The sequence below is a fragment of the Tachysurus vachellii genome, chromosome 2 (assembly GCF_030014155.1).
Source record: "Tachysurus vachellii isolate PV-2020 chromosome 2, HZAU_Pvac_v1, whole genome shotgun sequence".
NCBI classification, from domain to species: Eukaryota; Metazoa; Chordata; class Actinopteri; order Siluriformes; family Bagridae; genus Tachysurus; species Tachysurus vachellii.
The window spans coordinates 22,778,175-22,794,108 of record NC_083461.1 but is presented as its reverse complement, the minus strand read 5'-3'; the positions used below and the strand labels follow the sequence as shown (position 1 = coordinate 22,794,108).

General features: G+C 39.2%; 1 protein-coding gene across 1 annotated transcript; it reads right to left on the bottom strand.

Moving 5' to 3' along the window:
- Nucleotides 1–642: 642 nt before the first annotated feature.
- cops3 (COP9 signalosome subunit 3) lies at nt 643–11,886 on the bottom strand. The gene is made up of 12 exons (XM_060863850.1): nt 11,699–11,886; nt 10,314–10,443; nt 8,259–8,371; nt 8,001–8,050; nt 7,708–7,800; nt 7,450–7,629; nt 7,024–7,164; nt 5,480–5,653; nt 5,218–5,304; nt 2,190–2,303; nt 1,069–1,149; nt 643–959 (listed from the first exon to the last, which is right to left on the bottom strand). Exons 1-12 carry the CDS (start codon nt 11,751–11,753, stop codon nt 906–908), a joined length of 1,272 nt encoding a protein of 423 aa, XP_060719833.1. The 5' UTR covers nt 11,754–11,886; the 3' UTR covers nt 643–905.
- Between the last annotated feature and the right edge of the window lie 4,048 nt (nt 11,887–15,934).

Below are 15,934 nucleotides of genomic sequence, written 5' to 3'. Positions count from 1 at the left end.
TGGGAATTGTTTAGAAGCACAAACTTGAGTTCACTTCATCTGTTCACTCGTGTTCTGTCGCTCTAGTATTAGAACGTCCTGGTTGAAAAATAAAAACACTCCTCATATTCATGCGAAAGACCCGAGAACAAGAGTCGGAACACGTCCATCCATAGCGAGTGTGGGAAGAATTGCGAGAGCTGATTAACCTGCTATGTATTAATAGTTAGTTAATATTCTGTTTGTTAACCTACAAGTGAAATTCACACACAACGGAGTGAATGCTTTACTCGTCAGGCCTAAACAACAAAAGACACGTGCGGATTTTCTACACCCAGACTTATGATACAGCTGATGCAAAAAAAAACAAAAAAACAATACATTTACAGCATTTAGCAGACGCCCTTATCCAGAGAGACTTACATTTTAGCTCATTTTTATACAACTGAGCAATTGAGGGTTAAGGGCCTTGCTCAGGGGCCCAGCAGTGGCAGCTTGGTGGACGTAGGAATCGAACTCACAACCTTCCCGATTGGTAGCCCGACACCTTAACCACTAGGCTGCCACGTACCACTAGGCTGCCACAATAGGAAAGAGTTATTACACTGACAAAATAATCGATACGGTAAATAAATTAAAACGACAACACGTGTATAGACAAGGTTCTCGAACAAACAAGTCCAGTCATTTTATTGGTTCGGTCATAAATGCAGCTGTTTTTTTGCACTTCAACATTGATAAATAAAACACTGACAAAACAGGGTTGGTGTGTATGTGAGCGCAGTGAAAGAAAGAAAAAAAAACTAATTTGAATTGTAGACATTTTAGGATTCCTCTGATATAGTCCATATTCATAAAGGTTGATATTCTTCCTGATGATGGTTCTTCAGCATTGCATGAGACAGGGAATGCTTGCTGCAGTGGCCTCAGGAGTAGGACGATGTCTTGCTGCCAACGTCGTCTTCTTGCGTCCCCATACTCTGAAAATAAAAGGGCTTTTAATCAAGCAGAATTTGAAAATAATGATACTAGTAAAAACAACTAGTATTTCCTTTAAGGGTTGAAAAAATCGTACAGTAATCTACATACCTTTTGTACAAATTGTGGATTGACGGTGATCTCCTGATCCATGGCCTTTAGTTTCTCATCTAATTCTATACACTTCAGCATCTGGAGGAGATGAGCAAATAAAGAGTATGAAAGTAAGAACTAAATGACCCAAAAGCAGACTGATTAAGGTGTGTGGCTCAATTGACAATTAGAAACCCTGACAGATTCAAGAAAGAGGAATAAAAAAAACCACCAAACAACAATGGGGATGTCTCTACCACTCAAAGTCTAGTGTCCTTCATGATACTAATTTATATGCCGGAAATCTAATATTACAGAGATTCGATTAGTGTTAAATATGTCAAAGTTATATAACACTGAAAATATTTTGTAATCAGTTACAGTTTTTTAAAGATTAAACAGTATATTTATTTAATCTGAACAAATCAGTGCCCTTTGATATATATATAAAATATATATTTATCATTGCTGTCAGTCAGAATCCTCGTATCTCCAAAACCGTTATTTTTCAGGAAATTAAAAAAACGCCGTACCTTATCTGCAGTGCACAGGGTTTAGTCTGCGTTGCAGTGGATTGTCTTGCGCTAAATTCCTGTCCTCAGATGAGCACCAGAACTAGCGGGGGTCAAGATTTTTTTTTCTTTGAGCCCAGTGTTTTGAAGACATTTACCTCAGAAGACGTGTTGATTCATTGCGACTCTTCTTGAGGAGAAATATGCCGTGAAGCTCTCCCGCGGAGTGAGGAAGAGGTGGACAGTTGAAGTGTCCAATGGAGTTATGAGATTTGCGCTCAAGCTATTTTCAAGACTTTAGATTGGTTAATAACTTGTAAAAATAACAGACCCACATGGGGACTGACCAACAGCATCGATGAGTGAAAAAATATGAAATTGACCAAATATGGACATACGAGGTTTCCGCCCGACAGCGACGAGATATATATGTGTCTTAAATGTCTTAATTCTGAAATGTCTTAATTCTGCTCTGTGTCCAGTGGAAACAGCCTCATGCTCATATTAAAGCATCATTTCGAAGACTAATCAGCATGAAGTGATAATTAGCCTCTATGTGTGAGACACTGCCCTTTTTTCTCTCCAGTCTAGCAGTAGACTATGCAGCCTTGCAGTATTATTACAAACCTCTTGGTCAATTTTGTGGAGCATTGCAGGGTTGTTGTACTTTTCAGGGTTGTCGTGGAAACAGACCATGCCATCTTTCTGGTTGATGCTGGCATAAATCTCTCCATCTTCGATCTGTGAAAAGCAGAGGAAAGGTTTAAAACACCACCCCATAAGCCACTTTTCGACAACGGGAATGTAATTTCAAACACTGCAGGAACATCGAGTCTCCTTCGTCTTCCCGATTATCGAGTGTATTCCTGCCTAAAATAACTTTCATATTTTAAAACGATTGCTGTATCTTGAAGTTCTACAACACTAGGGCTTAATTAAAAATTGCCAACCAAATGTCATCACAAGCTAAGACATCCTTTAGTATGTTATTAGACTGTGTTGAGGAATACAATGGATATTAATATGTTGTGCCTCTTCTTACCATCTGAGCATGTAGAGATGCATTTCCAAGTTATCTTCACCCTTTCATGAAACCCCTACCATTTTCTTCTTCTTCAAAAAAAAAGGTGATTTGGGAAGAACTGAAGGCTATGCTCGACATCGAAAGAGTACGTCAATGACTGAAGAAATCCTATGGACTTAGTGCTGACAGGTCAGATCACTATTGGGTGGACTTTAGAAAAGTCAATTTGGTGTCAAATTGTAACTCATACCCAATGCAGCACATTGATAAGCTGAATCAGTTGGTGTGACCTCCCTACATCCAACACTACAATTAAAAAAGGAGTACTGGCAGATTCCCGTAAATACAATATTAAAAGGGAAAAAAACAGCCATTACACCCAATGGCTGCATCTGTACACAAACCAAATGGAAGGGTGTTCAACATCATCTGGGGAGAATGCCATGCTTGCACAGCACTTACAGTGTGCTGCTACATGTTTAATTGACAAACATTTATATTAAGGATTGGCAGGGGCATTTATGACATTTGAGGGCTGTTCTGAAATACGCGATATGGGTAGGGACTCTCACTGAGGTCCTCGGTGTCGCCTGAGGCCAGTGGCAGGGGAGGGGATGTTGGAATCGGTGTGCCAGGAAGCAGAAGCATGGCAAGAGGGCAGGTGTCTCTGTTAACCTAAAAACAAACCATAGACAGCCGGCTCTTCAATCCTACTCTAGACATTAAAATGGACCTCTGAGTTTGACCATGTTTTACAGAGGGACCACTGACTGCATCCTGACAAGCTGCATCATCAATTGGATTGGGAATTGCTTCGTCTCTTATTGCAAGACCATGCAGCAGATAGTGAGGACAGCTAAGATGATCATCGGGGTCTCTTATCCCTCTATAACAGACATTTATACCACTGTATCCACAAAGTGTAGATGACCCCACACACCCTTCAGACACACATGTCCCCCTCTTGAAATCTGGGAAAAGGTACCATAGCATTCGGCCCTCAGACCAGACTGTGTAACAGTTTTTTCTTTCCCCAAGCTGTAAGATTTCACCTTATCAACCAGAACTGAATTGATCTGATCTGACACGCACTCATATTCAGTAACATCTAAGTTTACAGCACCACCAACAAATACTTATAATATGATATCTTTTGCCCATTCACCCCTTCTTTAATTCTATATACGGTCGACAAATATTCTGATCAATCCCACCATTTCCTACAGTCAGTTGTTGACTGTACTTGTCGCAATATTTTCTAACAAAACAAATTCACCTTTTAATCCACTCAGCAGGATAAAGCAGCTGAAGGACGGACGGACGGATGAATGAATGATGTGTGTGTCACACAAAGCTGCACAGGTAAGCTGTATGTTAATGAACTTAGCTATTCTTTGTCCAAAATGCTTAACATCTGTTCTAGAGCGCACCTGTTTTCTGAAACATGTAACACACCTGTTATTCTTGAACTTAATGAAACAGATGCCCCTTTTCCACCAAAAAGAACCTGTGTGCTGGTTCAGAGACAGTGCTGGTTCAAAAGTTGGTTCCACTGGCGAACCTTCTAAGAACCGGTTTGCCTTTCCATCGAGTCTGACATCACTGTATACGTGTCACATTTCCCAGCAACGTTAGCGCAGCAGCGGCAAACACAACATCAACAATGGCAGATTTTACTGTTAATGGCTTTGTGAACCTACATTGGCACCCAAACGCGAATGCAACATGTACGTGCAGCTCCATGTAATTTGTATAAACGGAGGTTGTAATCGAGAAAGTACATAACCTTATTTTATCATTAACACAGAAAAAAGGTAGCCTTAGCATGTAGCTACCTACTATCATGTGTGCTGATAATTGATCATATTGTGGTGTGTGTTCACTGCTGTGTGTATATAAGTGTATTAAACATTAATATACTTAAGATAAATTATCAAATGCACTAACAGTAGCCCTGCCCACAGCCCCGCTCACAGCCCGACACAAGCGGTTCTTAAGTCTAGGTTGGGGAAGTCGTGGCCGAATGGTTAGAGAGTTTTGACTCCTAACCCTAAGGTTGTGGGTTCGAGTCTCGGGCCGGCAATACCACCACTGAGGTGCCCTTGAGCAATGCACCGAACCCCCTCAACAGGGTGTGTGTTCACTGCTGTGTGTGTGCACTTTGGATGGGTTAAATGCAGAGAACAAATTCTGAGTATGGGTCACCATACTTAGCTGTATGTCACTTCACATCACGTCAATGTTTTGGTGCTACTTAAGAACCACTTTTCCTGGTTCAGTGCTTTGGCTGTCGGAAAAGAAAGAACTGGTTCTAAATTAGACTCTGGCTCTGAACCAGCACTCAAACTGCCTCGGTGGAAAAGGGGCAAGAAGAGAGTCTCTCAAGAAATTGCTTGATGATCAGAAAAGTTGGAGTGGTTCACACAATGCTCCACACTATAGTATAGTGCAGTACGGTGCTCAGGCTGATCTGGTGAAATACTTTGCTGGGTCAATACTCTAGAATGCTCCAGGGACACACGTTTCTTCATAAACTCAATGTCCACATCCAAAATCTTTAAGCACCCAGTTAAAGGTATACACATAAAAGCAAGTGTTTAGTATCTCATTGAGGTGGTGTTGCTGACTCACCATGTGCAGGACGTATTTCTCTGCCTCCTGAGGCCCCGAGAGCTGAACTCGGCTTGCCATGTCTTGTAAAGACAATGTCAGGAACGTCTGCGCCACAGGGAAAGGCAGTGTGCCCAAATCAAACCAATTGGAACCAATACTGATCATTATGTCTATTTGAAACACTGCTAAAGTTCAAGTATTTTTATGTTGGCAAAAAAGTAGGTAAAACATTTTCATTCATTTTTTTCCCCATTGACAGTGTGATAGTGATATAAGTGACCTTGGTTAGCCTTTGGATGTTCTTCTTGTACAGTGAGGAGAGGCACTGCTTGACCAGACCCATGTTATTGTCACGTGTGAAGGTTTCACTGTGCTTGTTAACGAGGCTGCGCAGCTCAGAAGGGTTATTGGTGGAGTACACTTGCGCCAACTCGTGGTAAACATTACTGAGGGGCTACGAAAACAAAAATCACAGTACAAATTAGGGACGGTTAAACGTTTCCTAGGGGGAAAAAAGTGAAGAAAAAGGTGGGTTTGGTTAATAAAACTAAAACTAGGACTGGGCGATAAAACGACAACGATATGTATCGCGATAGACACGTGATCCAGATCAATAAAAAATGTGTCAGATAAAACGTTTAATATTTTTTATTCTTCGTCGGAAGAAAACAGAGGTTGCGAAGCAAGTTTGGTTCCATTAACAAAGGCACTCGCTCTCTGGTAGCCTAGCAACGTAAGGAGTGACGCGCTACCAGCCAATCATGTAACAGTATCAAGTTTTGTTGCACCATATCGTTGTCTCGTGCTGGATTCCTCTTCAGTAACTGGCGACTGATGAGCAGAAAATGAGCCGCAGCGAGCAAGGAAATTGTAAATAAAAGTCCGCTCACCAGTACGGCAGTTTTTTTGATATTATAAGTCTGACCGTAGTCAGACCAATGTCGTCTGTAAATTATGCAATAGCACTAAACATGTACTGAATTCTCAGGTTTCTCTATGTTTATATTTAACACTTTGCACTATTTTATTACACTTTATTAAGCATTTCTTACATTTTCTTTCATTTTGCACCTTAAATGTTAAGAGATAATTGTTAAGTGTTCATTGTGACTTTAGACTTATGTTTACATTGTTTGAGTTTTCCTGGTTGTTGACATTTCTGTCTTAATAACTGAGGGGATTATGATCAGAGGAAGGTTAAGTTTAAAATAAAAATGTTTAAATGTAATATATTTTCCTCCTGGTCCTCATTTTAAATGGGTCATAAAAATATCAATAATTATCGATATCGACCAATATAAAAACACTGATATCGTGATACAGTTTTCAGCCATATCGCCCAGCCCTAACTAAAACAGAGCAAAGATCACAAAGGACGATTCAAAGCAGCTAAATCGTCGTTTCTTCTTTTCTAATCATTTTCAGTATTTTTTAATTATAAAAACTAGCAAAATGGTTGTGTCGGGAAAACGTTTTTTGAACTTTTAAAAGTGTGAAAGAAAAATCAGCATTTCAAAAACCGAGATGTAAATCAGGCAGAAAAGTTTAGTTTGGTTCACACAAACATTTACACACAAAATTGCTAAAAGAGTGAAAAATAGGACCGATGTATGAAAGTGAACGATTGTTTCAGGTAAAGGTTTGTTCAGCTAGATGGATCATAACTCAAACATCCCCAAATATAAAAGTTATATTTCACCCGTAACGCATAAAGAAATCTCAGACATGGAAATGATGTCAATGATGTCTTAAGCCCATCCAAATCGGGCTAATCAAAGCATCGCTAACAATACGATACGTCCATGCTTCGGTTTACAGCCTCACCTTTATGAACCTGCCCACAATCTGTGATGTGTATTTGGGAAGCTGCTGTACTTTGCCATGGAGGATGAGAGAGACGAGAATATACTTCTTATAAGCCTCAAGCATGATGTGACTGACTGCCATAGCTGGAGTGGTTATAGCCTAAAGGAAAAAGAAGAAGAGGAGGCCTGTCTTTACATTCGGACACATTAACGTACTGTATAAGATGATATGAAATCTCATCGTAATGATACTAACTACCTAAAGCCAGAGAAAGACATTTGAAATCAACTGATGTTTTGAATGAACATCGAGGAAAAACAAACATAGTATGGGACTATAGAGCTGTCCATCTTTTCCAGACACGTACAGTGTAGAGACAGACATCCAGAATATACACCGAGTTACATTCTTTGAAAAAAAATTAGAAAACTCTTGCTCGGTTACCTGCTCAAAGAAATACAGCGCTCGCTCAAAGTTCTTCAAGCCTGTGTAGATCATGCCACCGTAATAGTAATAACACAAGAAGTGCTTTGCGTCGTACGCCCCGTTCTCTTTGCAGATGTCCATCATGTCCAGCTCCAGGAAAGGAACTGCAGGCTTGAAGCATTTTGCTAGCAGGCAAAGCTGGGAAGAACATTCAGCACGGTCAATTCCTGTCTGAATCGGTCACACTTATTACACTTCATCTGGCTTTGTACGCACCTGACACAGATCTGCATGCACTGAGGTAAGCTGGTTTGTGTTCATCTGCATTTTATCTATTGCTTGTTTGAGGATGCTTATCCCACGTAACGGCTGTGAAAGCAAAGAGAATACATCTGTGTGTTACAGAAAATACAACCAGCCTTGGGGATTTCAACTCGATACGCGTTTTACTGGTTGTAAGCCACAGCAAATTTCCAACAATTACTTTTTATTTAATAAAAAAAATACAACATGTTTTTATCAGTTTATAATTATGTCTGTTAGTGACATGGGGTGTTAAAAATCTTTACCTGTTTCCGTTCCACTAGGGCATTAGTCAACTGATGGCAAAGACCAGCAACTGAGAAATAAACAAAAAGAAAAAGGGAATGAATGACTTGTAAAGTGCATTGTGTGGAGCACTTTTTAGGACAGGAATACTCGGTGACATGAATACGCATTGCAGCAGAGTATATTTCTGGACAGCAATGTGAAGGTATCAAACAAAAAAGCAATCTCGCAGATTATCTGACAGAAAGCGTGCAGACTGCAGGAGACCGTGAACTCACAAGTGTCTGTTGCATATCGAATGTGTTCTCCGTTGCAAGTACTGATGAAGAGCTGGACTTGAGAGAACAGGGTCTCAAAGTCAGGGATGTTGGGCATGGAGAACTTCACAAATCTAAAACGAAAAAAGATAACATGCATCATCCAGCAAGCCACAGCACAGAGGAAATAACCAACACCAAAACAAGAATTAATATACTCTAAAGATCTAGCAACTACACACACACACACACACACACACACACACAATATGGCCAAAGGCTTTTGAACGCCTGACCATCACACCTATATGTGGTTTTTGTGGACGTATGTTTTTTGTGTTTTTCCCCTTTCTCCCTTTCCTGTTTTTCCTCTCTCTCTACTTCCCACAAGCAGGAAGTAATAGTTACCATCTGATTCCAATGATTGGTCAGCTGATGTGCTTGGAGGAGGAGAGGAAGCTGTAGAGATTTAAGCCGCACCATTGCACAGAGCAGTGTGTGTAGGCTGTGTTGTGAGGCTTCTTTTCCTCAACCCTAAAAGCTTTGAGTTATATTTGGTTGATTGAATTTCATACTATAAGAAAAACAATTTTCTTTGTAAGTTAAATCTTTTGTATATACTTTTGTTATTTCTTTCACTATTAAGTTTATATTGTTAATTGTTTGGGAAGGGATTTGTAGAGAGGTGGATGCCATTTTCTTTCATATTTTGTTTTCTCTTGTTTAAGCTAGTTAGGGAGTTGGTTTATTATTGTAAATTTTGTTTTGTTTTATTTTGTACTCTAGTTAGTTTCTTTTTGATAGTTAGAGGGTTTATGGTGTCCCCCCCCAACAATCAGGTTTTGAACACACTGTAGGTGTGCGAGCACAATTGTAGGTGAATGAACACAAATCAGCACAGCCATACTCCATAGTGGAAAACCATCCTAGAAGAGTGAATTATATTATAACAGTAAAGGAGACTAAATCTGGAACAGAACATTCAACAGGCAGTTGGATGGTTGTGTAATGTTTGCCTGAAATTTGCTGCTTTACTTTTTCATATCGTACAGCACGTCGAACACGGATGCTCTGTAGTTTCTGCCCTGTATGACACAGTAAGCTAGAAGAACAGGCAAAAGTCTGCTACCAAGTCAGAAGTAGTAGATGCCATGTTGAAGTTAAAATCATCACAGAATGCCAGAAGACATTCTGACATTTGGTCAGAATTATTTCCTTTAAAAAGCCTGTGTCTGTATGGAGATGATTTCCTCCTAGGAATGTGATTTTCTTTTTTCCACAACAAAAAGCAAAGCCTTCCTTTTATTAGCTTACTTTTATTTCTTTTCTTTTATTTTATTTTAGCTTGTTTGTTTATCTGCAATCATATTATTCTTCCCTTCAGCTATGATAAAGACGCATTTCTTCCCATTAGTTGCCTGGGTTACGTATGTATGTTTGGGCGGAGCTATCAATACAGGGGTGGAACCCATTTGGGTTAGGGGCGTGTTTGTTTTGGTGATTTCAAATGTCAACATTGGCTTTCAAACAACGGAGACCCCACCTTTAATCCATCTTTTGAGGACTATTGCTGAAACTTCTCTTTAAAATAGACTTCACTGATAAATGTCAAACTCACTCCTCGCTGAAGTTTAACATAGCTGCACCGGTCCTGGTGTGAACTGGGAGGATTTTTAGTCACATTAAAACCTTTTAGACTGATGGGTGTACTTTAGTATGAACCATAACACCTCCTGAAGTTTAGCACTGCTGATGTCATACCTCTGACTGTGGCTGCTGTGGTTGCATTTCAGTGTAGCATGTCACAACACACTGATGAATGTGAAACGCAAAGCAACTAACTATTGCATTCGCTTCTGATCATAAAACTTTGTTTTTTACTTAACAAAAATACCCATTTACTGTTTCTCTCTGAAGAGGTCATCAGATACAAGTGTGATGTAAAAAGTGCATGTAGTTCTCTTGTCTCAAAAGAAATACCATTTCTTTGCACTTCATTTTTCTTCGCGACACCATTGCTTTTCTGTCTAACAAGGAATCTGAAATGCATATCTGAGGGTGACGGTGCAGACTCACAGCACAGCTAACACGCCGAGCGAGTGCTCCTGGATGTCCAGAGCTCCTAACACAGTGTCCAGGTGGGAGAGGTTCTTTGCAAGCAGCTCTCCGCTTTTATTGATCAGCTCACATAGCGGAGTCATCTGGCCTGAAACAGAGAACATACAGACAAGCAGGAAAACGTTACGTCTCTATTTAAAAAACAAAGCCAAATATACAGTTGTAAAGTGATAACTAATCATGAATAAAGTGTTTCGGTGTGAGGCAGTGATGAGAGAGTTACTGATATAAATAAAGAAAAAGAACGACGAGGAAAAACGTTTAACCTGAGATAAAGAAAATCCACAAACATCTTAGGTCTCAAATGGAACTCCATGGTATCATACGGCACATGTCGAGTTCTGACTAAAGGAAAGAATTGATTCTTTTCTCTATTGTTTTCCCGGTAAGATGAACTAACTTTTAGTAAACACAGTGTGTAAAGGAAATATGTTCCAGACACAAAGTGTCAGTGAAATGACGATTTTACACGCTCACGTGCGTGTTGATTTATCATGCGTGCGAGTGTTGATGGTGATAAAACCCTATGCTAAAGAGTGAGAAGGTACACTACAGATGAGCTGCATCTCTTGACCCATTCTACACGAGGGTTATTAAACATGTTGATGTTATTTGTGATCAACGGCTCTGAGCCACACTCATAACCACAACACTGCTATTTATCAGCGTGGTGTTTTATACCGTTTTATTCTGAGTGTGAACGCAGGTTGTAGTTTGTCAGTAAACTGAAGTGAACTGAAGGTGTTTTTCAGCCCCAGAGTCAGTGAGGGCAGCTTCGGTCTGCACAGCTTCACTCGGTTATAGAAAATAATGTAGATTTCACACCAAACTCACACCACGTGTTGTGTATCAATCGGGAACATGATGATGTAGCTACGTTCGCTAGTTAGCTACGCTGTGGCTAATGATACTAGCTCGCTGTGTCACTTAGCGCTATTTATTAAACTAGTGATGTTCGGTGACCTTCTCTGATCTTAACTGTAATTTTTACATAGTAATGGTTGCATTTTATTTACAGTGAACAAACATGCTTAGCTAAAGTTCTGACAACTAATACCTTCAGCTTATCCCATCTAGAGTGTTACCAAAACAAGCTAGCTGTGTGTTTTCTACACCCGTATTTAACGCACCAGCAGGTCCCGCCTCCGCTATCCGTATTGGACAATAAGTCGTCAAGGGATGGCGGTGGTCCAATCACGGCATAGTGTGTGCGCACGAGCCCCGGAAGGTTGACGCACAAGAGGCGTTTTTGTCGGAATACAGGTGTGTAAAGAATAACGCGGACTAACTAAGTACTTTGCTAACCTTATTTGTTTCGGTATGTTTATAAGCTGTGTTCATACCTTGAGCAGATAGTTGCCGCACATTGTTCACGAACTGCTCCAGTGCTGAAGCCATGATTCCGCAAGTTTTCGAAGAGACCGCTTTCACCAGTTTTCATTCAAGTGTCAGAGATAAGTGCTAAACAGGATGGGCCACAGCAGGTCTGGGCCTCGGCCGCCACCAACAGGAACCGAAATCACGCGATACAGCAACAGCATCACACGCGAGACTTGATCTTTGTCTATTAAGAGCTAACAAGTTTATCACAGAATAAGTTATATGTTCTTACTTTTAACATTTAGGACAGCTGTATGTAGTAAGCATTCCTGTGTAGATCCTAGACGGGGCATCGGTCTGACATACATACACATACATACATATACACATACATACATACATACACACACACACATAAGGGCAATTCAGAGTCATCAGTTTGTCACACACACACACACACATTCAGAGTAAACAATCGACCTCTCAGTATAATTTTTGAATGATTAAAGAAAACAGAGGACCCAGAGGAATCCCAGACAAACTGGAACGACCATATAAAACTCCACACAGAGAGCCAACTGAGCTCAGGATCAAACTGGGAGCCTTGTGTGGTGGCAACTTTAACTGTAACACTGCAGAACTGTGACCTGTTCTGGATATTTAAACCAACATTTTTTTAATAGTTATGTATGTATACATTTACATTTCTGGCATTTAGCAGACACCCTTATCGAGAGTGACTTACAGTTTATTTCACTTTATACAACTGAGCCATTGAGGGTTAAGGGCCTTGCTCAGGGGCCCAGCAGTGGCAGCTTGGTGGCCCTGGGATCTGAACTCATGACCTTCCGATCAGTAATCTGACACCTTAACCACTAGGCTACCCAGGGTTCCCACGCGTCCTGGAAAACCTGGAAATCCTGGAAAATTAATGACCAATGTTCCAGTCCTGGAAAACACATGGAAAATGAGAGAAAACATAAATTGTCCTGGAAAAAATCTTGTTGTCCTGGAAAATTATTATTTTTAAATGTTATTGGTCATTTAAAGAACAGTTTACAACTGTTCGAAACAATTAACGTTAGTAACAGAAAGCGCTCTGTTCAGGGACGCTGAGTTTTTGTTATGCTGTTTAATCTCGCTGGATGACGCTGTCTTGTGTTGGCTGTTTCAGGTGCTAGGAATGGTTTAAGTGCTTGAATGTTTTCAGCAAATGGTGACGGGTAAGCAGGTTATATTAACCTTGTTAATCTGAATATCATGTGCAAGGGGAACACACAGCAAACTAAAGCATGCATGACAGCATTGGCCTGAGAAAGGAAAGGGTATTAATATGCAGAGGTGGGTAGAGTAGCCAAAAATTGTACTCAAGTAAAAGTACTGTTACTTCAGAATAATATGACTCAAGTAAAAGTAAAAAGTAGACATCCTAATAATTACTTGAATAAGAGTAAAAAAGTACTTGGTGAAAAAACTACTCAAGTACTGAGTAACTGTTGAGTAACGTCTGATTTATTTTTTAACACGACAACAATCAGACAGACAACAATACAAAATAATCTTTAGGCAAATTATGGCTCATCCAATCAATAAAATAAATAAAAATTAATTACAAAATAGCTTAAATTAAAATAATTCAGGTAAATTCGAGTACTTAATAAATAAAATAATAATAAATAAAAAATAAATATGCACAAGTAACACAAATTTCCAAACCTTTATACTTTTTTACCAGGCAGAACTAGAACGAGGCAGCCCATAAATTCTCATGAACTGTGTGTGTCTCCAGTGACAGAACAACAGAAGGAAACACACACATTTCATTTCTTTTGTGTTGTGATTGTTGCACATTTGATGCCTTGATGAAAGGGCAATGATAATGAAATATATCTCTACTCCTTTAATTAATTTCAGGAAGCCTCTAGTACTTTCCTTAGTTTCAGGTAAGCTAAAGCTTCTGGTTGCAAAGCTGTTTTTGTTTCTCAAAATATCTTCCTTCATGTTCATCAGAACAAAGAAATTTATACAGGTCTGTAACAACATGAGAGAGTAAATAATGACAGAATTTTCATTTTGAGTGAACTATCCCTTTAAATATGTGTGTTCGGCGCTGCGAGAAACGACACGTCTGATGTCATCTGTTTGTCGGCTCTTGCGGCGCTGAGTAAAGTTGAGCACATAAAAAAAACTCGAAACAGCTGAACTCGACAAAACTGCTCTGTTGCTAACTAACCCGTCCCGCCGCTGAGATTGAGTATGGTAACGTGACGAGACTGCACAACTACGTTTGATTTGTGAAACACAGTCACGTGGTAGAGCCTTAGCGGAAGTTTCTCGATCTGTCAAAATAAAACATTAAAATTGATGCGTAGAATACCAAAGAGGTAAAAAGAAAAGTAACGAGATCATTGTAGCCTAATGTAGCGGAGTAAGAGTACAGTTTCTTCTTCACAAATCTACTCAAGTAAAAGTAAAAAGTATAGTGATTTAAAACTACTCCTAAAAGTATAATTTTTTCAAAAACTTACTCAAGTAAATGTAACGGAGTAAATGGAACTCGTTACTACCCACCTCTGTTAATATGTGCGGTCTTTTTATTTTATAAATGTTGAAATTTCATTCACATGACAAATTGTCTTTAAAAGTATAGTTACGTAATAGCCATAAAGTGTACATTGTTTTTAAGACTTCTGGAGAGAATAACATATTACTTTAGGCCGTGAATCTGTAAGCCTTGTCTTTTTTTTTTGCTAAATTTGAAATGCCCTGGAAAAGTCCTGGAAAATGATCTCTGAAAAAGAGTGGGAACCCTGGGCTACCACATCCCTCATGTATGTATTGTATGTATGTATGTGTGTATGTATGTATGTATGTATATATTTGTGTATGTTTGTGTGTATGTCAGAGGTGGGTAGTAACGAGTTCCATTTACTCCATTACATTTACTTGAGTAAGTTTTTGAAAATATTATACTTTTAGGAGTAGTTTTAAATCACTATACTTTTTACTTTTACTTGAGTAGATTTGTAAAGAAGAAACTGTACTCTTACTCCGCTACATTAGGCTACAATGATCTCGTTACTTTTCTTTTTACCTCTTTGGTATTCTACGCATCAATTTTAATGTTTTATTTTGACAGATCGAGAAACCTCCGCTAAGGCTCTACCACGTGACTGTGTTTCACAAATCAAACGTAGTTGTGCAGTCTCGTCACGTTACCATACTCAATCTTAGAGGCGGGACGGGTTAGTTAGCAACAGAGCAGTTTTGTCGAGTTCAGCTGTTTCGAGTTTTTTTTATGTGCTCAACTTTACTCAGCGCCGCAAGAGCCGACAAACAGATGACATCAGACGTGTCGTTTCTTGCAGCGCCGAACACACATATTTAAAGGGATAGTTCACTCAAAATGAAAATTCTGTCATTATTTACTCACTCTCATGTTGTTACAGACCTGTATAAATTTCCTTGTTCTGATGAACATGAAGGAAGATATTTTGAGAAACAAAAACAGCTTTGCAACCAGAAGCTTTAGCTTACCTGAAACTAAGGAAAGTACTAGAGGCTTCCTGAAATTAATTAAAGGAGTAGAGATATATTTCATTATCATTGCCCTTTCATCAAGGCATCAAATGTGCAACAATCACAACACAAAAGAAATGAAATGTGTGTGTGTGTGTTTCCTTCTGTTGTTCTGTCACTGGAGACACACACACAGTTTATGAGAATTTATGGGCTGCCTCGTTCTAGTTCTGCCTGGTAAAAAAGTATAAAGTATAAAGTTTTTTAACGTCTTGACGTTAGAAATGTTTCAAATCCACAAATGCACAGAACGCAATCAACAAATGCGTGCAGTGATTCACAAATGCACAGAACACGATTCACAAATGAATACAATTAAATATATATTTATAAAAAAAATTTTATTTGCAAATCCCATTTTATTTATTTGTGAATTTCATTTCTTTTTGTGAAATGTGTAACATATATTTACGGTTTGCTTATTGTGCATTTGTTGATTTAAAAAATATTTGTGAAACTCTTTATATTTATTTGTGGATCATAGTATATTTATTCAGAATAACGAAACAATTCTGACCCCATAGAGAACTCCTTCTCGGCACTAAAGAACGTTTTTATGGACCACAGACGAGCAATGAGCCACACTCGTAAGTCTCAACTCGTGCATCTTGCATTTGAGCGGGACTTTACGAAAAAAGTTCGCCATTCGTTGTAGGACCTTGTTCTTCAAAAATGTAATT

What these genes read in the sequence shown, in the direction of transcription:
- cops3 (XM_060863850.1), bottom strand. Translation starts at nt 11,753, where the DNA reads ATGGCTTCAGCACTGGAGCAGTTCGTGAACAATGTGCGGCAACTATCT. An exon ending in CTCGGCGTGTTAGCTGTGCT is followed by an intron (nt 8,372 to 10,313) that starts GTGAGTCTGCAC and finishes TTTTCGTTTTAG; the next exon opens with ATTTGTGAAGTTCTCCATGC. An exon ending in TTGTGGGCAGGTTCATAAAG is followed by an intron (nt 5,654 to 7,023) that starts GTGAGGCTGTAA and finishes TTGTTTTCGTAG; the next exon opens with CCCCTCAGTAATGTTTACCA.